Genomic DNA, 24,777 nt, shown 5'->3' on the forward strand with positions numbered 1-24,777 from the left:
TTGCAAAATGCCTATACTGATACCTATCTACACTGTATGTGACTAGCTGTTTGACATTACCACTGCAGAATCTGTCCATAGAGGGTATAGTGTTTTCAGTCTATTACTAAAATGCAAGTGAATGCAAATATGTGATCACCCATCTCAAAGCCCACAAAAAGTAGGCCAAAAATAATTTTCACTTTTTATGCCTCCGCCAACAAAGTGGCCGGAGGCATTATGTTTTCGTCGGTCGTCCGTCCGTCCGTCCGTCCGTCCGTCCGTCCGTCCGTACGTCCGTCCGTTTTGTTTTTGTCGATATCTCAAGAACCGTGTGGTGGTTTTACATCAAACTAGGTATGAGTGTATATCCTGGGGGGATAATACTTTGTTTGGATTTTAGGGTCACAGGGTCAAAGGTCAAAGGTCACAGGTTATTTTGTAGGGAAAAAAGGTTGAAAATTCATGTTTTTCTCCGTATCTCGCAAATGGTTCAAGGTATCTTCATGGAACTTAGTATATATGCTTGTTCCAATAGGCAGTGATTATCTAGGGAAGTTGGGGGTCATGGTTCAAAGGTTAGGGGGTCAAAGGTCAAGGTCAACTCCTCAAAATATCACTACTTTCCTTATATTTATGGAATGCCTGAAGGTTTGTTTGTTTGTTTTTTTAACTTGATGTATGCATGTATTACCCGATATATATTCTGTGGGAAGTTTCTTGCCAAAAGGTCGAAGGTCAAAAGGTCAAAGGTCAAGTGAAAGAGTTGAATTGCACTTTTTCCTCCATATCTCAAAAGTAACTCAAGGTATCATCATGAAACTTACATATTTATGCATGTTCAACCTAACAGTGATTCTCTTTGGAACTGTGAGGTCAAAGGTCAAAGGCCAGGTTTAGATAATGCTATTTCCCCATTTGATACTGAAATTATACTTTTTCTCAATACCTTGAAAATTACTCAATGCATAAACTTATAAAAGGGTCAAAAGTCAAGTAAAAATCAACAGTTCCCCAAATACCTGCACTCTGACATTTTAATCATTCATCCAATTGAACCTAGGTCTAGGAAAGTGAACATTCAGCACATTTGTGGCAAACATGTCATTTTAAGACATTGTACTATAGACCTATTAGGAGAACCATGCATTATGGCGGAGGCATATCAGTCGCCGTAGCGATATATCTAGTTTACACATAAGAGAGTAAATTCTAAGCTTTAAAATGATGTTAAATTTGATCATCCAAACCCATTCAAAAAGTGATAAGAATAATACAGGGTTAAGAGGTGCAGTTTAATAGAAAAGGGAGAAAGAGGATTTAAAGACTAGGGTCACTTGAGCTTGCTGCGCAGAGGTATCTTTGAAAATCTCAGAGAAATCGGCGCCTGTTGAAAAACAATATGGTTTGGAAAAACTGTTCTGTATCTAGCTTTTGGTTTTGTTTCAAACCGTCACATTTTGACAAAAAGTAGAGTAGTGAAGATGACTCTCCCAGCTAAGATAAACTTTAAAACCTTTAGTCACTCAAGCCAATTGACCTAATTTGGTCCATTTTAGGAATCTTATAATCTGCAACTTTTTGTGGGTTTTGAACTGGGCGGTCACATGCAGTGCATGCTAAAGCAAATGTAACCCTCATGATCCATCTTTTACAAAGTTGGAAGTCACCCTGACTTTATTAATATTTCCTATATCAAAATGCTTTAAAATTTTAAAGATTTGTTCTTTCTCATTTCAAAGATATCTTGGACAAGCTGTGTAATGTCTAGTACTATACAAATATAATACTCGTAGATTCACCCTGCATCATGACTGACATTGTCCATGTGATAACAATCATAACAGGATACTTGAAGACATTCCAGACTGTCTCAATCGTTCGTGTCTACGGCGAGATCATCGAGCGCAAGGCATTCCCAATTCCAGGGGCACCTGGCTATGTGGCAAAGAGGTCAAAGAATGAGGCCGACATGCCCCCAGATCTGGCAGACATTGCTCTACACTACAAAATTCGAGAGGAAGGAAAGCCCTACGCCAGACAGATCCTCTCATTTGAGCGAAAACTCCCCAACTTGCTGAAGAGCGTCAAAGACACGTCCCAGGCTTACAAAGACACCGTCAAGGATTACAAAGCCACTCTGTCTGCAGCAATGGTAACACCACAATTCCTGTCTCTCTGGTCCATTCTCTATAGTCCCCTAAATTCATGTGTGAGAAAGAAAGCTCTGCAATAACAATAAGCTTTATCATGTCATGCTTGAACAAACTCATCTTATCTTTTTCTCTTTTTAAAAGATTGTATGTATTTCCTTTGTGTAAGCATTAAACCATGTGGATGTCATTCTCTTTCTAGAGTTGATTGCATGTGTCACACTCGTTGGGAGACTTTGATATTTACCTGATGTTGTAATCACATGAATCACATTAGACTTCAAGATGGAATTTGGTCAAATTGTTGAAATCAGCATATTCATCTCTTTTTGTAAAATGGATGAACAATAATTCTCGACCGAACTTTCAAGATGTCATGCACAGGGGCAGGAGATGCAAAGTACAAATGCAACTGTGTATCACAGCACCCACAAAAACTTACTTGGTCATTTTTTTGGTAAGCCTGAGAAGGACATGATTTAGGTCAAGAAAATTGAAATTTGATTGTGTGTATTCTGAAGAAGTTATATTTCTTCTGTCTATGTTTGACACTTGAAAGCATGAAAGAAAGTTACAGTAGTGTTTTGATAATTTTTTGAGACCCATGTTTGTTTGTTTGTTTTTTTATTGGGGGGAATGGTCTTACAATGTTTCTTCCATTTTGTTCCCGTGAGGCATATGAAACACGAAAAGCTTACAAATATGTTGAAAACTAATGGTACTGCATAGCATTGATTCTTCTGCATGGTGTTAAGAATGAGCATACCAAGTACATGTATATAGAGAGTGAAACAATACATTCATTCTGGTCGTCATGGAGTGCTAAATCCCTCTTTGTATGTATATACTTTAGAGTGCATCAGTTCACTTCAAAAGACACTCCTTTGACTCAGTCTTTGGAGCTCGTCCTATACCAGTTGCATTATACACCATCCTGTGTCTGTCATGCGTTGTGGGTAATTTTGTTCACGTTTGATTTCGACCAACTGGTTGGGTCCCATGGAGGGGGGGCGTGGTGGCTAGAGCAGGGCCTGAATACCCTGAAATACCTTTTCATAATTTTTTTTTTTGCATTTATTACCATGAAGTGATCAACTGGAAGAGTTGATGGTCATCTTCAGCAGCACAAATTCAAGAAGGATGATGCTGAACTTGGTGAACCTACATTGTAATAAGTTAGGACTATTCAATGGTGGCATAAGGAAGATATGACACTTTGCTTCAGGCTGATACATACGGTACGTCAGACCAAACTATTAATCCTTTGAGGACAGGCCGATTTTGCTACAACACGCATTTCCCGTAGACACATGCCCAAGTATACTCGGGACCTGTCTTCAATGGGTTAAAGATTTTTTTTTTTTTTCAAAATATGGGCCTGGCAATTGCACACATCGCAAAGAGCAGGGTGTTTCACCCGGTGAAGTGGTCCCACCTCACATCCAACTGGACCCCATGGAAGACCAGCTTAACGTAGCTGAATATGGGCTCTCCAGCCATCTTCTCAGATGGAAAATGAGCAAACAAACAAACAAACAAACAAACCAGGATTTGATTAGTGTAGCTCTCCTAACTACAAGACAGATCACTGGTATGGGTGTGAAGTTGTTCTTGTGAGTCTGAACACGAAATACATGTATTGCTGGTATGATGAACAAAGAGCTTCTGTTAGACAGGATTTGGGAAATGAGTACTGTCATTCAAGTCTGATTTTTTATTTATTTTTTTTATACCCAGAGGGAAGAGCTCCAGCAACATGACATTGTGCTGTGTACGTGTAATGTGTCTGGGGGGTTCCGCATTCGAACCTTCACCTCGGCCATGCAGGTCATCGTTGATGAAGCTGGAATGTGCAGCGAGCCAGAAACGATGATCCCGCTTGTCTTCAACAAGCCAAAACAGGTGGTGCTGATCGGTGATCACAAGCAGCTGAGGTATGAGCTTTGAGGGGCACTTAACTCAAAACCATTCCCAGCCCAAGTCCTTGACACGATTACTTCCAGTCAGCAAGATTCTTGTCATTTATCTCTGTAGAAACAAATTTGATTAGAAGTAATTCACACAAGTACAACTGTAATTGTTTCAGATATCAGTCAAATTTACAAAGGGAAACAATGTGAGTATTCCTAATTGGCTATATGTGACTTTCATGTTTAAATTCAGGTCCATCATCACAGAGCCCAATGCAAAGGCTCTTGGAATGGATGTCTCTCTCTTGGAGAAGTACAAGGACAAGGCTAAGATGTTGACCATCCAGTACAGAATGGTATGGCTTTTTTATCTCATCAGGGTCTTACCCCTTTGATACAGATTATCATTGGTGATGTTGATGATTGTGACATAACGATAACAAGGATGATGACTGTAATGACGATAGAGATGATGATGCTGATGCTGCTGATGATGATGATGTCACTGAATGTGAAGTTTCTACTTCTCATGGTGATAGTTACAGTGATGATCATTGTGATCACGTTAATAATACTTATGATGGGTAGTGATGGTGATAATTATTACAGTGTACTCCCATTATAACAAACATGGTTATAGCCAAATTCTGGTTACAACGAAGTAAAAATTCGGGCTGCAACGTTATCCACTCTGTTCCTTTTTATTGTTTATTTGTTCGGTTATAACAAATTTTTGAAATAATGAGAGGAAACTGCTGGTCCCGAGGACTAAGCTTCGTTATAGCAGGAGTCCACTGTATTATTGATTACAAGCTCCCTGCAGTTGATGACCACGTCTGAGCAACATTTAGCAGGGACTGTTTTAATGGGGGACAATTCCCTGATGTTTTTGCTGCTTCTCTAGTTTGAAAGGCTTCTGTTAAAACAGAGAATTAGACCATTATTTGTGGTATGAATAGAACCATTCAGCATGCTCCATCTGGCAAGTTATAGATGAATAACAAGCCAAAGAAGTGTGCTTATCTGTAATATTCTACTTCTACTTTTGTATCTGAATGCATTACCCTGTGACCCAGTGCCATGTGGTTTATTATGTACATTTTCAGCACCGGAGGATCTGTGAATTTCCATCGTCGGCATTCTACGACAACAAGCTACAGACGGATAGGTCAGTGACTGAACGCTCCAGAGACCCATTGTGGAGAATTTGGCCAAATAGAGGGGACACACCCCGTGTCTTCTGCCATGTCAGTGGCCGAGAGGAAACCCTATCGGTGAAGTCAGACGAGGGAAGTGAGATGTCCAAAGGCAATCCCATGGAGATTAAACATGTTGTGAGTATTTGAAATGATAAACTGATTGAATGTTTTGTCATAAATGGTGAAAAGATTGATACAATAAGTTCAAAAGTTTTTAACGTCAGCAGTTTCAAATCATCCTCTTTCATCGTACCTTTCACATGAGTTCAATTCAGAATTTAGAGATATTATTTTACGTACCCTATTACACATATCTTTTCAGGCAGAAGCCTGGGTTCGGCCTCTGATAGTATTTACTTTTGTGGCTCCTTTTTGTAGCTGTTATCTCTCTGTGGAGATAGATTCAGGCCTTCCCATACAATCTTAATGGCATCCCAACATAAAACCTAACAGGCTCCAAAACACTTCTTTGCAATTCTGCTACCAAAACACAGTACAGGATTTCCTCTACGTGCAGAATGCGTCGTGTTGTTCAGAGTACATGATTGTGTTCCCCAGCATTAGTAACAAACTCTGTCTTTGTTTTCTACCAAATACATCATTTGTGATCAGCTCTTCTGATCCAGATAGGTTAGTTGGTGAACAATTTTGAATGGAAGCATTCTTTTATATTTTGATGTGTGCTCAAGGATTGGATAAAGTCAAATTCACATTTTGCTGAAATATCCCAACAAACTTCACAAGGTTTAACAGTGTATGTTAAATTCTTTGGTACAATGAAGGCTGTATTCAGTAATAATGGTATATGTAATTCACATTTTCTTTACTCCTTGGAGGTGAAAGTGGAAGTAAAGCATCATCATATTCTCCTTTAGTTAAGTCTCAAATTTGTCTGAAAAAGAAAAAAAAAAGCTGTTTTATTTGTGAATGGAGCAATTTTTATCTATGTGTTCTGAATCTATAGCGGAGGATTGTTCGCGAGATGGTCCACCATGGTGCCAAAGCGGAAAGTATTGTGGTCCTATCACAGTATCGGCTCCAGTGTGCTCACTTGACAGATGAACTCAAAACCATGGGAGCGCCTTTCAGTAACATCAGGGTCAGCACTGTCGTGAAGAGTCAAGGTTAGTTATCTCATCAAATTAAGCAAAGACTGAAGAAAATGTGTTTTGTATAATACTAAGAATAAGAGTTTTATGAGTAGATATATAATTGGTGTTGTATTATGTTTATATTACATAATATGTGACCCGCTACAACAAAATGGTCCTAAAGTCGCGCACGGTCGAAGCCGTGCAAATCGACTTTGAAGTTAGAGCATCAAAATTGGTCAAAACTTACGATTTTCTGAATTTGACATATTATTAGAGTCTGACATGTCTTCTATCATCTGTCGAAATTTTGAAGCAAAATGATGAAAGGAAAGACCAAAAAATAGCGTTTTTCTGGGCCATGTTTTTTTGGCGTTTCAACGAAGCAGAAACTGGTTCGAACATTTGGATTGAGCGCCACACATAGGCTCCGCCCCTAACAACGACCAGAGTGCTCTCATTGGTCAGTTTGCTGCTTGCCGCTAACCGAAGCGTGAAGCTCGCACTCTGCCCAGTCGACTGGTGCGTGCGGGCGGGTTGAGCTATGCCTAGCCGCTTCTCCTGACATCCTGGTCACTGATTGGTCGGTGAGGAGACCGCCGACGCTGTGTTTGAATGAGCATTTCGGGGGTTGCTAGGGCTTAACTTCTATTGTCCGGAGGTGAATACTGACTTGCGTGTCTCTTGATTGTGATTGCGTCGCAAGGAGAACTTTTAGGGCGCTTTTCTCGAAACAGTGATTTCCCACAAGTCTTGACATGCTCTCTTTTAAACATCGATATCTCCGCAGCCGATTATTTTTATAAGACGTGTTGTATATCAATTTAAAGCAGAAAGATTAGGGAATTGTGTCATGCAATTTTCAAATAATCGACCTCGCCCGACTTTAGGATCATTTTGTTGTAGCGGGTCACATATAGATAGGGCCTCATCCACGTCAAACTCTGCTTATGAGGACAGTCTCCTGTATTGATTTCTCCTTTGTCCATGAATACAGTATTTCTTAATACATTGTTTTGATTCATATGTCATTACTAATAGATGTTGTTATGAAATTGTTAAACTCTCCTTCTTTTATTTTTGCATACTTCGCATACCCTGTATCACTTTGTTTTCATTTGTCATTGTATTTGGAGAAAGAAAATGCAGAAATAAACCAAACCAAACGAAACCAAACCAAACCCCCCCCCCCAAAAAAAAAAAAAAAAAAGTTTAGAAACTGAAAGAGGATGTTATGCTTATAGAGCAAAATAAATTGTGCATGAAGAAAATAAACCACTACTGTTGCCACCACTACTTTTGGAACTAGTAGTTAAGTAGAAATTTGGTCACAGGTAGATTTTGACGCTATAACCAGTGACAGCATGCACTGATTTATTGCAGTTTACACAACCTGATGAGTGTGATGACTGTGTGCCTATCATCAATGGGGAATCCTTTTCCATTAATGCAACTCACTTTTTAGAAACGAATAATTAAGGTTGTGTTTAATGATCATAAACACCTCCCAGGATGAACTGAGTTCATTGTGTACAGTATGTAAGTGTTATACCGAGGGAGGGGGACTGACTGGTTTACAAACATACTGTACCAAAAAGAAAAAAAAAATTGTGCTTGCCTTTTTCTCAGAGATTGTTCCACACAACTTTACTAACTTGCCTAAAGTTTGCCCAGCATTACAACAACGAATGTATGCAAAGTAATGTAGATAATGAATGTGAAAATGCACTTTATGAGGAGTATGTAAGGAGGACAGAATAGCTTGTTAGGTTCTCAGAAGGAAAAATGTAAATAAATCTATTTGCATTAGTAAACTAAGTCAGCAGAAATATCAAGATGCATGTAAGTGTTTATCCAGGTTTCTATCTTTTGAGTCTACATAATCCTAATCATAGTTGGTTATGACAAGAAAACTCGAATTTTTAGACACATGGGCATGATTCCTTTAAATATGACTTGCGTTTGTGGTTGAAAACATATCCCAGGACTTACGGGAAAGGGGAAACAATCTGTATGTTGTACAGTAGTATCAAACTTAAATAAGCATGAGAAGATATATCGTTATAGGAGTGGAATTATTCTTCCAGTGTAACTTCCAAGCACTGTCACAGGAACTGATGTGTGATATCATGCCTGAACACATTTTGTTTCAAATGTCCCAGTGAAGCTGAAGAAGAATTTCATCTACTTATGTACATGAAGATGAATTTTTAAACAGTCAACTATTTTGACACGAGATTGCTAGGAGCTACTGTACCTGCAGTGTTTTGGAAATTTGTATTTGGTGCATTTTTTTTTTTTTTTCCTGCTGGACAGGGAGCGAATGGGACTATGTGATCCTGTCCACAGTCCGCTCTATGCCACGCATTGAGATTGAGCAATGGCCCAGCAAGGGATGGCAGCGCAAGCACCTGGGCTTCATTAATGATGAGAACCAGATGAATGTTGCCCTCACTCGAGCTAAGAGAGGCCTCATCATTGTTGGTAAGTTTGCACCGAAGGCAAAATTTTCCCTCTGTTGTCTGTGTGTCTGTGTGTCTATTCTCATTTTGTCTGGCATTTGAAACACAAAGCGTTAGGTCTCTTTCCCCAGAGGGTGCTGGAGTCATTGTGCCTTAGGATTGTCTGCTGCCTGTGTTCATATGTCCCACACTTTGCTTGCATGACTTCGGCATCAGCAATGGCAATATTTCTTGATACTTGGTCCAGGTATGCAGCATGAGTTGTAAATACACTGATTAGATTTGAGATAATATCCCTCAGGACCACTGAACTTTGGTGAAAAAAAATGCTTTCTAGCCATTGATTGCGCTAGTTGTGAATGATGGAAAATATAATTTGGCAGGAAGGACATACATGTGCATGTATATATAAAGTAGACAATTATTCTTTCATGACAAGTCACTGCACTTTGGCCAAAATTGTCATTTTCCAGCCGTAAGTTCAGCTAGTAAAGTTCAATGGTAATTATAGTGAAATGACTAGGTGAAAGGTCAAGGTCTAAGTTTGCTAATCTTTAGCTGACAAGTGCCATTTCCTGTCTGTGTAATTTTTGCCAGGAAAGTCCAATAAGGATAAGATATTCATTTTGATAAATCATTACTTTCTGTCTAGATTGTTACATCATGAAAACTCTGGAGCACTTGTTCTATCAAAGTTTGATACAAAGTCTGGGAGAGAAAGTTTGCTCATAATTAGCCGTCTTTGTGGAATACTTTCCCTTGAAAAAGAAAAATAACAACCAGTAGCATTATTCTATCATGCTATCATTCATATTAGTATGATGGGTTGAAACACTGTGGAAAAAAAGAGACAGTACTTGTGAAATTGCATGACAAGGTGGAGGCATCCAAGTCAACTGCATGATGGAGTTATTTGTTCTAGTTTCTATGTTAGTCCAAATGCTCAGCAAGTGTCCATGATATGCAGTAAATATGAAGGTGTAGGTTGTTCAGCCACTAACACACCCCATGTTGCCTCACAACATCTGAAATTTTACTCTGATCCCTTGATACATTGGCTTCTGTTTTGTTATTGCTGTTCTGGGTTTTTGGTGTTTTCAGTGTTTTGTTTGTTTGTTTTCCACATGTGAATATTTCTGTACTGAAGATGATAATGTGGTATAGAGTCTTCATTACAGCAAAGTACTATGTGTTTCGATTAACTCGTAAATTATATTCTTTTGTTTTTGTTCATGAGCAGTTATGAATTATATTTTGTAATCATAAATAATTATGCTTGTTTTAACATTGGTGCCTCACTGGGATTGTCTTATCACCAGGCAACATGCATCTTCTCCAGACGCATGAACAGTGGAGAAAAATGATCAACATCTACAGGAACACGGGCTGTTTGAAAGAGGCTCGTGAGTTCTTGCCAGAGCGTTCCTAGGTATCACCCCGCAAGGTAGAAAGCCCAGGGCTATAGCAGCTTGCACACCAAGCTGCCTGACAGCACAGATGAGCCACAGGGCAGACTGCCTTTTCCTGCTTTGAGCTCAGAATTCATACCTTTCTTTTTTTTTTTAAACCTCTACTAAGGAAGCAGTGTTTTTCCTGGTTTTGTTCATTTATTTGCCTGTAAGAAATATTACTGAAAAAGTCAAGAGAAGATCTTTATACAGTTTTCAGGATGGGTCCATTGTGGTATCGTAGGAGCAGGTAATTTAGCTTTAGGTGGTGATCGGGATCATGATCTGGATCCAGGATATTTTTGAGGGGATAAGTGTACAGTTCTTAGCATTACTTGCTGACCTTTGAATGGGTTTGCACTCTCCTAGTGCTTCTATTTTCTTTGTCAGTGTTTGTGAACATGCTTTGTAATTACAATGGATGATATACCCATATAGTGTCACAGGTGTGATAGTCATTTATGGTTTTATGGATTATTTTTTTACAGTAAGTTGCATGTGATTTTTGTTTTAATTTTGATTTAAGGATAATTTATAAAGCAGACATTCAATTTTATTTCCTTTGTTGCAAAGATGGATATCTTGAAGCACTATTTAAGGGTAATTGGGACTTTCAGGAAGAATATGTGAATGAATTGTGTCCCACGTTTTGAACAACAGTGTTGTAGAAAAATCTCAACCCTTGATGTATAATACAGCTATGATTACAATACTTGAAATCTTATATTGCCAGTGTACTTTATACAACATGTGTTTGATATGTTTCCAAATAGACATTAAGAAAAATATGTGAAAAGTTCAGATATATGTTGAGCTGCAGGCAGCAAAATAGGACAAATCTCATCTGTGAATATTTTTAGAAAATCTGAAAACACGTGAGGATATTTTATGTTTGCTTATGTAGATTATATTTTGATATTGTCATTGATGAGACCATGATTGCTCTTCTCTTGCTCTGTGAAAAAAAAATGCTGTATTTATGGACAAAAGTGGTGATGCTGTGAATTTTGTTTCCTAGAGTATGTATATTCAGTAGCTTTGACGAGACGAAAGATTTGTATTACTATTATAAAAAAATGTACTTGAAGAAATTTCCAGGGTACTAGCATAATGTTGTGTACGTAGCACTTTTTACAGTGTGACTTGCCTGTAAATAGCGGCATTAAACCTCTGTACTTTGTATACACTGTACCTTTGTGTGCTGTCTGTGCATAAGATTTAATATATCACTTCAGTCTATGCTTTGTTCAATTAATGATAAAGAAAGCCAGTTATATGAGACTATGTTTTAATTACAATGTATCTTGGAGAAGGAAAGCTGTATGTTTGACATAATTTTGAGTAAGTTTAAGAGGTCTTTACACACTGCATGCATAACAGATTATGTAAACCAATTGCACATCTGTCATTAGCAAAATGCTCTTTGATATAACCCGATTTTTACTAAAGTATTTACAGTGGATGTACAAGTGTGTGATACATATGAATGTGCAATCACATTCACTGTTTCTAACCAACGAGAGATGCAGGGACATTTGAGCTTAATCAAATGTATGCCTTCTCAGAAATCCAACATTTGAAAAGAATTCAATAACAGTCAAGTACAGAAAGTGCCCATCCAGCTGTGCCTTTCTGAAGAGGTCTGTATGTCAGAATCTTATTACATGTGAAAAATTTGTGTGAACCTCTTCAAACCTCAGCTTTGTCTGTAGAAAGCAGGTTTTTCTGAGAATGACATACCTGTTTGTGTTTGATAACAAATTTCTATTTGGCTTGCCCAAGAAGAGATTGAAATATTTTTCAAACTCCTCTCCCTTATTTGTTCTTCAGTTTTGCTGAATCATGTATATTTCCTTGAAGAAGTAGATAACTTTGAGAGTTTGTGTAGATTTTCCATGCATTCACTCAGCAGATGTACTTTTGAAATAATTAAATTCACAGAGATGACATCTTTTCTTTCTCTCTGTCTTAGGAATTTCAGTACATAAGTGCCCCCCCCCCCCCCCCCAAAAAAAAAAAAATGCAACAACAAAAAAAATCTTATTATTGCAGTGTAGTTTATGATATTATGTGACAAGTTATTCAAGAATGCAAATTCTTTGCTTCCTGTATAACCTTGATATACATGTAGTCAGAAATTCATTTGACAAGGTGTATTCCTTTGAAAAGTAAATGCTCATTACAATAATGCAACTTCTCGTGCTATCATATTTCTACTTGGGTATGTGAGCTTTAATTCTGATAGATATAAGGTATTGATAATTTATACCTCTGCCCTCCTGGGTGCTGGCATATACTGGATTTATAAGAATGTGGCAGTGCAGCGCTTGTAGTTTACATCCATTACATAATTATGAAAATTGTGTAATATATCTAGTCATAAGTACATGTATATAATTAAACTAAAGCACTTTGTCATGATGCTGACATCATTCAAATTTTAACAGTTACAGTGTATTATATCCTGTTTTAACACACTTTATATGATAATCAGCACAAGATGCCAGATGTTTCCGTGGCATTCAACAATGTCTGCTTAACATGACAAGAGTATGCATTTAAATTATTTGCATTCACATCAAGTCAGTCAAACAAGTGGAATAATTGTACTTGTAATAATCATTTTGAGTTTAACAAAGAGTTTGCAACAAGTTTGATGTGGTTTGTACACTTGAATGATGGTAGAATGTTATTTTGTATAATTTATTAACTCTTTCAACCCCCTCTCGGGTATGAGAGTACAAGCAGTCATGAAATGATTAATTGTATTAAATACAAGTGTAACAGACTTGTGAATACAATTCTTGTACATATAATGACACAAAGTTATCACGAGGTATAGTCTTATGACAAGAGTAATTAACCCATTGAGGACGGACTGATTTTGCTACAACACGCATTTCCAATAGACCCCTGCCCGAGTATACTCGGGACTCGTCCTTAACGGGTTAATACAAGGGTCCAAATTGTGTATGTTTATAGTGTGTCATGTACATAAATTTTGATACATTGAATGATCATGCTCTACATTGTGTCATAATATATTTAATTCTATTTTGTTACAGTTGTCATAGGATTTATTGCTGGTACATTGGTATCACAGGACAGCTGCTTAAAGCTTGATGATTGACCGGAATAAACTGATGCAAGTTTAGCTTCATATGATTTGTCTACTGCTGTGTCTTTTGAATGACATTATTCAGACGTGAGACAATCTGAATTCCTTGTGTAAGGTAGTCACAGATGATCTAGTTAAAAATCACTGAAACATTGTTTACCAGTCAAGTCCATTAATGAAACACCATTCCCCATTCACCATTAAAGTGTCATTTAAACACAGTTTGCCAGTTGAGTCCATAAATGAAATACTGTTTATCAGCGAGCATTCACCATTGAAATACAATTTAAATACTGTGTACTGTTTACTATTGACTATACCATTGACATACCATATGTTTACAATTGGATTTTTTTTTCAAGTGTAACCATGGTAACCAACACTGCCTAACCATTTTTGATATCTCCTAAAAACTGCACATCTCCCCATGGAAAATGTGGCACAAACACAATCACTGATCAAAACATGTTGTTAAGGGAAACTGAGACCAAAAATGTTTTGCTCTTCTCCATATTTTGGATAGGTAAACACACAAACAGACACATTGATAAAACCCACATATTAAAGTCATCAAGTGATAGGCCAGAAAGCAAGTACATTGTATGTAAGAGTGTGTCGAACACATTGATGTAGTGTATACTTGTGGGCCACAATTTACACTGCTTTGAAGGCAATAGCTATAGATGTTCTGCTTTTTAAGAGGGTAATATAATAAGAGAAGCAAATTCCTAAGCGGTATGGACATTACAAGTATGTTACATCACAGCAACATTGTTTTAAATCATGATAAACAATATCTAATATGGCTAAATCCAGCTTTCAAATTCAATTCAATTCAAACTTTATATTCACTTTTTTTTTTTCCAACAGGATGTACAATAAACAACCTTGTGGTGTTTGTGGTGTGCCACAATTAAAAATTCTCATGTCAGAGTTATGATTCTTAAAAAAAAAAAAAAAAAAAAAAACATTGTTTACGATCAGTTAGATAACCCCTGAATCTCCGAGGCCTTCCCGCCTATGTCGTATGGTGGTGGGACAACTTATAAAGTATATTTGGGCAATTACTCCAAGAGGACAGTTACCACCCCCCCCCCCCCCTCTAATTACTGGTTAGTGATAAGGTTAGAGTAAAAATTACGGTTAGGGTTAAATTCTGGATTAGGGTTAGGATTAGGTTCAGATTAGGATTAGTTTGAGGATTACGATTAGGGTCAGGGGAAGGGTCTGGAGTAATTGCTCTAGACCCCTTAGAAAGTAATATAATGTATCGTGGTTAATTGTGTCGAAGGCCTTGGAGAAGCCTTGGATGATACCGATCAAATGAGAGTGATTATCTGAAGTGTGTGCTACTTTATCAACAAAATTCAACAGAGCATGACAGGTGCTGTGCTTTTCTCAAAAACCAAACTGGGAGTCTGTAAAAACACAATGCATCCTAAAAAATTCGTCGTTCTTTTATACATAATTTTCTCTTAAAATTTTTTACAAACAAGATAAAAAAGAAATAGCCGTATAACATCTAAATTACCTCCATTCTTAAATATAAGAATAATTTTAGCTCTTTTAATTTGTTCCGGAAGCAAACTACTCAACAAAATAATATATATTGGCGAATTGTAAATACACTTGTATGCACCAAAGGATCCGCAATAAAAATTATAACGCCTTTTAAAGTCATATTCATTGCTTATGTCATCGTAACCTGCACTTTATCTAACCAGATACAATATCAATAACCTCATACCTAGTGGTGGGAGTAAAAAACATAGCATGTGTATTATATTGATTTAAAAATATATATATATTTATCAGTGTTGGGAAATCTTGAGCGATGTCTTCTCCAGTTGTTGTAAAGTATGTATTAAAATATTTTACAACATCCACAGAATCATCAATAGTCTCATATCTTCCAAATTCATGAAATTCTTCCGCCGAGATGTTTTCATTGCAACTGATTGACAAATTGCCCTACATCGACGTAAATAAGCACTGAATTGATCAGTGATTTAGTAGTACAGTGTGTAGCCATGATTAAAAAAATGTAAAAAAAAAGTATGTATACGCCCATGAATTTTTTATCATGGCTACTACTAGAACACTGATCAATTCAGTACTTATTTACGTAGATGTAGGGCAATTTGTCAATAGGTTGCAAAGTTTTATTTTCGGAATACCAGACGTTTCAGTAGATAATAACACCGATTTAATGATGCGGGCATTCAAGTTCGAGTGAATCATATGATCACCGAGATCGACATTCAAAAAGGTACCTAGTTCATTCAATCTAATTTCATCAGCATGCGATTTCAGGAGTTTCTCACACAAGGGTGTAAAAAGGGCATTAAAAGAAAATGCAAGTGCAACGCATTCAAATTCGCATCAGCACCGCTGTCAAATTCACGATAAGCAAACAATTACAAAGTATGGGCAAGTCTTTTTCGTTGTTGCTTTTATTCTTTGTAGTTACTCGGCTGTTTCAATATGCAAAGTTAATATACCTCGAAATGTGATTTTTTTTACTCATACTAGCTAATAGCTCTTCATAACCCTACTTTCAGACACATGCATTTACAATTTATTCATACACGATTTTAGCCGCTGCTACATTACAGAGTATGCATGCGTGAACATCTTGAATACGGACAGAATTAGTGGATGAAGCATGACCTTGACAACCAGCAAAATCGGAGATATAACCCTTTGGTGAAATAGGTCTATCTACAGCTGACCCCATTGTGGCAACTTATGATATGGACACGAGGAACTATAGGAATGGAATCAAAATGGATCAATATGGATTTGGACGTATAGGACCCCTAAGTTATTCTGGGATAAGGCTATTTCCTAAATGTAACATTCATACTGTTAGGGGTGAATTGAACATGAAAGAACTTGCTGAAAGGTCGATAGGAAAGAAATACATTCAATACAAATTTTATTATTCATTTATTTATTGAAATGTTTATTTATTCATATCACATCTCGTAGCCCGAGGGCTAAATTGCGTATAATAATTCACATAAAATATATACATACAAATTCAAACATTCAGACGGTTACAGAGTAAAGCATTTGCACGTGTGATAGAATTGAGTGGGAAAATATCATAAGTATGCATATCAATAAGTTGAGCATTATCCGATATAACATATCATGCAAGATAAGAACATATTCCACATTTGTCAAAACAAGCAGAACTAAATGAAAATACTGTGACGGCTGGTTTGCCTCTACTCCAATAAAACTACAAAACATCATGTAACCGGAGGGCCAAACCCCAAAAAGTCGCTTACTTAACGAGTGAGTTGCACTCTCTCTACAAACTAAGTAGACCATGCTTATTTTCAAGTTTTTATTGTAACAAACAACATTCCACTGGTCTACCTCAAAAAAATTGTTGCGAAAGCCTCCAAATCCAAGATGGCGTCCAAGATGGCCGCCATATTTACTAAATTTGTTATTTGAAAGATAGAATTTGAGTGAAACATCAGATTTCAACAAATTTGATGTCATGTGAAAGAGAATAAAATTGTCTACAAGTTGATACCATTTTTGTGGGTTCTTGTGATAATTGGATTGAGATTTTAAGGAAAAAACCTTCATTTTTTGATATTTTTCTGAAAAAAGGAAAATCATGAAAATGCTTGATTCAGCATAAATCAGAGAAAGATTGAAGGATTATCTTGAAACGTTTCAAAAAATTTGTTTGACATATAATTAATATTTGGAGAAAATTAGGGGTCAGCACCGTTTTCGGTTCAGGAGTTATAATGTCTCAAACTTGAAAACTCACTATGTAAAAATGGCCACTTTAGTTGTGACAAGACCTTGTTGGTCGTAGAAAAAGCCTGCGCGCGCCAAGACTACTACATGCACCACTGCCACTGGCGCTTGTAGCAGTGCCGGTGGTGCGTGTAGTAGTCTTGCAAACGCAGACTTTTTCTTTGACAAACAAGGGTTTGTGCCTGCAAACTAACTTTTCATACCAAGTGGTAGCTCAGGTGACGCTGATTGCTATTATTTCTAAGTAGATTGTTCTGAAGCAGATGAGACGAAGCAAAAAATATCTTTCAAATAGAGGTAGAAGCTTGAAACAATCTTGCTATAGAAAGTTTAAAACAAAATTTGGATCAATCACTCAAAAAATTCAAGATTGCAGGCCATCAAAGCTGACAGAGTGTATTGCGCCAAAGTAAATGTATCATTTCGATTTTGATACAATTTTGTCTGTTTTGCTGTCTATTTATATGGTTTTTATATATTCTGAACATTTTAATGCCATTTCAAACCATGTTAGGTATTTATGGAGACATTTTCAGAATGCACCATGAATATTTCTCTAAAAAGTTAAAAAAAATAAAATTTAAAATATTTATGAAAACCATGCAGAAATTAACATCTTTCCCATATAATCAATATTTGGGGAAAATTAGAGGTCAGTATTGTATTTGGTTCAGGAGTTATAATGTCTCAAACTTGAAATCCCATTTTACATAATATGTTATTTACACGCATCTGTTCCCAAAGACGTCACAGAGGGTCAAATCCAAGATCGTGCTTACTTTTCGAGTTCCACTCTCTCTATAAACAAGACCATACATAATATTAAGCATACTAAGCAATGTTCCGTAAGTACACCTCAGTAGATTTGTTGCAAAGTACAGATGCGGTCCAACAGGGCCGCCATTTTATTGAAATTAACATTTCAAACATAAAATTTGATAGAGACATTGGATTGCAACAAATTTGATGTCATATGAAGGAGCGTAAAACTTTCTAAAAGTTGATACCACTTTAGCTGTGTATTGTGATAAATTGGGGGGGGGTTGTTTGCTTCTCTCTTTTTTGGGGGGGGGGGGGATCCATATTTTTATATTGTTTTGAAAAAAAGGAAGAAATGTAAAAATGCATGATTTAGTAGGCCTATTTATCAAAGAAGAACTGAAGAATTATTTTGAAACCTGCGATTGAGATTGAGATTTACTGAGATTGAGATATAATTCATATTTCTGGAATTACAGGTAATATCATACACTGTTGACAAGTTAACATCTAAAACTTGAAAAAAAAAATTATATTTATGCATTATAGATTTTGCTTACAATGTGTTTACATGGTCACATGTAATACTGTAATGGTCTAATGACTTGCAAGTACCTGCAAACTAACTTTTCATGCCAAGTGCTAGGTGACGCTGGTCGCTATTACTGTAGCATTTCATCATAGTAGATTGTTCTGCGGCAGATAAGATTGAACAGAAAGTATATTCCAAAAAGAGATAGGAGCTTAATTTTTGGCACAAATTTTGCCAATGTGTAATATTTAGCGATAAAAATAGTATCCACACAAAATTCAAGATGGCGGTAATTAATCGAGGTTGTCGTTCAAGGCATTATTTACCATTGTGCAAGTAAAACAAAAACCCAGCTTTACTTAATTCCTCAAACTAGTTCTAAACTGTGAGTTAGGGATTAATGTACAAACTTAAATCAGTATAATTAATGCTAAATATTGTTAGATATACTAAATAGATCTGATAAGAATGTTTTTTTTTATGTCAACAGTTATCATGGTTATGGTTTCTTGAAAAGAAATGGTGATATCTCCGTATGTTTTAGGCTTTATTATAATTTTTTTACATGGTAGAATGTTTTGTAATACAACTAACCTGCACATATAAATCGAATGTGATAAACAATACCTTTAGTGTGTTGCGTCAAAGTTAAATCTCAACTTATAACTTATAATTTGATATGCTTTTTTAATCTTCTTATATTGCTGTCTATTACATGTATCTATACATCCGAACGATATTGTACTAGTGTAAACCTTATTGAGGGTCTTTTTTTTGGGGGGGGGGGTGGAGCTCATTCCAGTGTTTGGGTAAGGCCCAATATTTGATAAAAAAGAAATGCTTCTGTATCAAAGATATGCTTTTTTACTTGTATGTTACTCTGCTGTTGTGGAAACGTGAATGATGATGGTTTATGTGTAATAATGTCTGATCCGTAGATGTCCTTGAAAGCCCTTCTGATCCGACCCCCCCCCCCCCCCAAAAAAAAAAAAAAAAAAAAATCCGACATGGCGGCAATTTCTCAACTTTGCTCTTAAATGTGTTGTGCGAAATTACTTTTCAGTATATAGTTCGAATAAAATTGTCCAAATTGATTATTCGTGCTGTATATTCACATTCACAAATAAGCATGCTGAAACTGTATTTTCCGTTATCAGATTTTTCTTACATTGTTTTTAGGCTGATTTCATGTGGGTTATAGTGTCACAATTGATCTGAACTTATGCCATTGGTAGATGCTTTCCTATATTAGATATCAGGATCACTCGAGAGTGATTTTAGAGTGACCTCGGGGATCACTCGAAGAGTGACGAGTGATCCCTATAAAGGCAGGGCTCGACACTAACGGTGGTCCGGTGGTCCGGGGCCACAAAAAACGCACGTCGGGCCACCAAAATGTCAGAAATGAAGAATTTGGTGGCCTGATCGGGCCACCAAAAAAGGTCGGATATTTGCCTTTGGGCCACCAAATATAAAAGTTAGTGTGAAGCTCTGCCTAAGGTCACTCTAAAATGAGTGAAAAAGAACATTTTCACTCAAAAGTCACTCCAATTTTACTCTAAATTCACCGTTTTCTGTTATTCACTCCTCACATCAAGAGTAAAAACTTTAAAAAATATGTCCATAAAAACTTAAGACGGTTTAAGATAGCACAACAGACAAATTTGTATCAAAAACGAAATAATACATTTAATTTGGCGCAATACACTATGTCAACTTTGATGGCTGTCATCTTGAGTGTTTTTTTTTTGAGCGGTTGATCTAAATTCTGTCTTAACTATCAATAACAAGATTGGTGCCACGTTTCAAGCTACTACCTCTATTTGAATTTTTTTTTTTTTGCTTCATCTCATCTGCTTCAGAACAATCTACTTTGAAATAATAGCGATCAGTATCACCTGAGCTACCACTTGGTATGAAAAGTTAGTTTGCAGGCACAAACCCTTGTCTATCAAAGAAAAAGTCTGCATTTGTCAAGACTACTACACGCACCACTGGCACTGCTTCAAGCGCCAGTGTCAGTGGTGCGTGTAGCAGTCTTAGCGCGCGCAGACTTTTTTACGAACAACAAGGTGTTGGTCACAACTAAAGTGGCCATTTTTACATAGTGAGTTTTCAAGTTTGAGACATTATAACTCCTAAACCAAAAATGGTGTTGACCCCTAATTTTCTCCAAATATTAATTATATGTCAAACAAAATTCTTGAAACGTTTCAAAATAATCCTTCAGTTTTTCTCTGATTTATGCTGAATCAAGCATTTTCATGATTTTCCTTTTTTCAGAAAAATATCAAAAAATGAAGGTTTTTTCTTTAAAATCTCAATCCATTTATCACAATAACCCACAAAAATGGTATCAACTTGTAGAAAATTTTATTCTCTTTCATATGACATCACATTTGTTGAAATCTGATGTTTCTATCGAATTATATCATTTAAATAACAAATTCAGTAAATATGGCGGCCATCTTGGACGCCATCTTGGATTTGGAGGCTTTCGCAACAAATTTTTTGAGGTAGACCAGTGGAATGTTGTTTGTTACAATAAAAACTTGAAAATAAGCATGGTCTACTTAGTTTGTAGAGAGAGTGCAACTCGACCTCTGTTTTTAGCTTTTGGCCCCCCGGTTAATGCACAAAACATCAGGTTTGCATGACTGATGATAACCAAAAATAAAATATTTAAAAATTTAAAAATGTGATTGCACAACCCCAATATAATTATATCAACTGATTTTTTTTTTTTTATATTTCATAACCAAATTTTGTTCTAATGACTAGATTATCAGATGAAACATATACCCTAGCACTCTCATCCGACCCCTAAAAATACCCGTGACCCACATTCTTCTTTAAACATAATCCAAATAACAACATCAAACTCACAGAATAGTTCCTCTAACTGTCCAAAAATATACATAAAAATATACATAAAAATGTCATATTTCTCCATTCAGAATTACAGATTTATAAAAGAAAAATAGCTTTATGGGGGTGATTCTCAAAGCAATATACGGAAGAGATGTAGAGTATAGAGATACGAGAGGGATAAAGGGAGAAGGAGAGATAAAGGCAATAAGTATGTGTGTACAATACATATATAAGTATACACAATACGCACAAATACACAGCCTTTTGCATGTACTCAGATACCATGTGCGAACCTTTGTATAAGGGGGCAGGGTTACAAAAATAACATATTTATATTCTGCGTAGCTTTCTCAGTAAAATACATATCATAAACCACACATATTTGTTAATAGATATTGGGAAAATAGAAAGATACCCGGTGATGAACAGCAACATAGTCAGAAAAGTTGCTCCATAAAAAATGATAACATTATCAGTGAAAGTTTTCGCCTGCCGGGGGAGATGGGAAGGACAAAACAAACTGGATAAAAAAAGAGGGTCTAGCAAATTTTGGATGTGTATATAATACATCATACAGGTATACACATACATACATACATACATACATACACAGACTTATGCATGTGCATACATTACTACGGACGTTTGTATGGGGGTGCAGAATGAGAAAATAACAAATTTATATCCTATTTAACTTTCACAAGAATAAATACATACATATCGTGGACCGCACATATAAAAATTGTAAAGATAAGGAGATACAGCGACGTGATAGGGAAGGTGGCCCCATCAAAATAAAAACAGAGTCAATGAAAGCTTTCACCTGGTAGAGCAGATTGGAAGAACAGGGTAGAATGGGTAAAAGAGGGGTCTAGTAAAGATAGAGAGGGAGAAGGAGAGACAAAGAAGGACTACGTGAATGTGTGTGTGCACACATAGGTATACAAACAAACACAGCCATATGCATGTACAACTTTACTCAGGACTCCAATAGTGACGTAATCAGAAAAGCAATCCATTAAGAAAATAACATAATAAAACTCATTTGTATTATGCCATAGGGTAATAATATAGAGGTTATGACCTTGATAACCTTTTCTGAACAGGAAATAAGGAGGAGGTTGAAAGGAGGAGGTTAAAAGGAGAGAAAGAAGTAAAAGGCTGAAGGAGAGAGAGAAAAAAAAAACTGTAAGGAATGAGTATGAGTATGAGGGGCGTGTCATCATTCATCACACAGAGACTTGTCAGTAATCTTAACCCGGGATAACAATTCAAAATGATTTACTCCAGTACATTGATGTAGAATTCAACAGCCTTGTGAGGTAAGGAATTGCACTATTCTCGAAACGCTTAGTGCGACATTTTTTTTTCCATGTAGCGCTTTGTGTGTCTGAGTTTTCGAGAGGACGCATTCAGCACAAACCATTTCTGGAAGTACACAGAGTTTGCCGATTTCTGCGCAAATTTCATAGACAACTCCTCACGTCTCACTTCTAGGCTGGAGATTTGGGCTGTTTCCAGTGCTACCTCGTAGTTGCAGTGCGGTAAAATGGTCCTCAGTGCTCTCTTCTGCACCCGTTCAAGTGGACCTGCCTGTGCGACCGTGAGACCTGAGTGCCACACTGGGCATGCGTATTCCAGAAGCGGTCGAATGAACCCAATATACACGGACACAAGATCATCACTAGGCATGTTGAATGATTTCAACATTCGGAGCATATACATGCGACGGTTTGCCCGCGACACTATAGTACGGACATGGCATTCCCACTTGAGGTCACTTTGTATCATGACGCCTCGGAGCTTCACTGACGTGACTTCGTTCATCACTTCGTTGCAAAGTGTAAAATCGAAATCTGGGAGGCTTCGTTTCCCGAAGGATAGCCTCATGACGTTGCACTTTTTGGGGTGAGCTTTACGCGATTGTTGTCACACCAATCTGCTGTCAAGATCACCACACAACGCGTCATTGATCAGAGCGAGGAACAATGCAGGACCCAGACGAGTACCCTGTGGGACGCCCGCTGTGACAGGTTGCCTTGGTGACAACGCTCCTTGGTATCGGACACGACATCTACGTCTAGTGAGGAACTCACAGATCCATCTAATTATCGATGGGGATAGCTGTAAGTCTATGAGTTTCCTCACCAGGATTGTATGGTCGACCCGATCAAATGCGCGGCTGAAATCAGTTGACACAACAGTAATCTCTTGGCCGGCGGTCTCCATGTTCCTGTAGAGGAAGTCCATCAGGTCAACCAGGCAATAATGCGTAGTAGAATGCCCAGCACGTGCCCCGTATTGCTTTGGGTCAAGATGAAGAGCTAACTCCGACATAACGCGTCTGTAGACGAACAGCTCAAGGATTTTTGCAAAGTGGTTAGTTAGAGAAATAGGGCGGAGTTTGTCTACAGGTGCTGGTGATTGTTCTTTAGGAACTGGGCACACAATTGCATCCTTCCATTGGTGTGGTACGTACGTAACAGGTTTCATATGACGAGTTTAGCACTTCGCACAATGGTTCAGCTAGTTCAACGGAAAAAGTCCAAATAATCCGAGCAGGGATATCTTCTGGCCCACCGGATTTGCCAGGCTTGATTCGCTTCAATTCCCTTTCAACATCCCAGGGTTGAACGCGATGGATCGGCACAGACGAGGGAAGAAACGCAGGAAGACTGGAGAGATCAAGTTCGGGGATATCGTCAGCGATATTTGCAAAGTGGCAGTTGACGGCATCGGCTATCCCGGCTTTGTCTGAGGATGAGATGCCCGGGACCGTTATGATAGTCTCCTTCTTCTCTTTGGAGGTCATAACTTTCAGAAATTTGTACCAGTCAGACGGGTTCTCGCGTTTTAGGTTCTGTACGCGATCGCGATAAAACATCAGTTTGGCGCTCACGATTTCCCGTTGGACTTTGTTGCGTAGTTTTCTCCACTCGTTCTTGTTCTTGTGGAAGGCAACTTGTCTCCGCTGTATCAGTGATTTCACGCGTGGAGTAATCCATGGCTTGTCCCTCCCATACAGTTTGGCAATTCTGGTTTGGAAGTAGACATCTAATCCTTGGGTTAGGGTCTCATAGAATGCATCGCATTTCTGTTGTGTTTCAACACATTTAGCTACATTTGCCCAGTCCTGCTGCGCAATCCATGTGCCGAATCCGCGAATGGAGGAGTCTTTCATGGGTCTGGTCAACCGCTTCGTGACAGCATTAGTCTGGTTGGCGATAGGTGACTTTGACGTCCATACGACAGCGTTATGGTCGCCACCGCGCCCAAGGGTAGATGATATTTGAGGTTCCTTGTACCACTGATAGATATTGGTAATGATCTGATCCAATATAGCGTCTCCACGAGTGGCGGCTTGTTGACGACTTGGCGCAGTTCTCCGAGGACGAGTGGCGAGATATCAAGTCTATTAAGGTCACCCAGTATGATGACTCCGGCGATGGGATGTCTTGCCTTTATGTCA

At 37.6% G+C, this 24,777-nt stretch overlaps 1 protein-coding gene across 4 annotated transcripts in view; it reads left to right on the plus strand.

The window, feature by feature from the left end:
• The window catches only part of LOC139740903 (3'-5' exoribonuclease HELZ2-like), a 71,898-nt gene extending 59,654 nt beyond the window's left edge, over positions 1 to 12,244 (plus strand). For all 4 annotated transcript variants that reach the window (XM_071651523.1, XM_071651662.1, XM_071651734.1 and 1 more), the window contains 7 exons: positions 1,827 to 2,134; positions 3,870 to 4,066; positions 4,296 to 4,398; positions 5,149 to 5,376; positions 6,206 to 6,365; positions 8,649 to 8,816; positions 10,114 to 12,244. In XM_071651523.1, the coding sequence (XP_071507624.1) occupies positions 1,827 to 2,134; positions 3,870 to 4,066; positions 4,296 to 4,398; positions 5,149 to 5,376; positions 6,206 to 6,365; positions 8,649 to 8,816; positions 10,114 to 10,223 (1,274 nt within the window). In that variant the 3' untranslated portion in view covers positions 10,224 to 12,244. The remainder of the gene's footprint in view (positions 1 to 1,826; positions 2,135 to 3,869; positions 4,067 to 4,295; positions 4,399 to 5,148; positions 5,377 to 6,205; positions 6,366 to 8,648; positions 8,817 to 10,113) is intronic.
• Positions 12,245 to 24,777: the final 12,533 nt, after the last annotated feature.

This window comes from Diadema antillarum, unplaced genomic scaffold (assembly GCF_040938485.1).
Source record: "Diadema antillarum isolate AM-2024a unplaced genomic scaffold, OU_Dant_1.0 scf00000003, whole genome shotgun sequence".
In the NCBI taxonomy this organism is placed as follows: Eukaryota; Metazoa; Echinodermata; class Echinoidea; order Diadematoida; family Diadematidae; genus Diadema; species Diadema antillarum.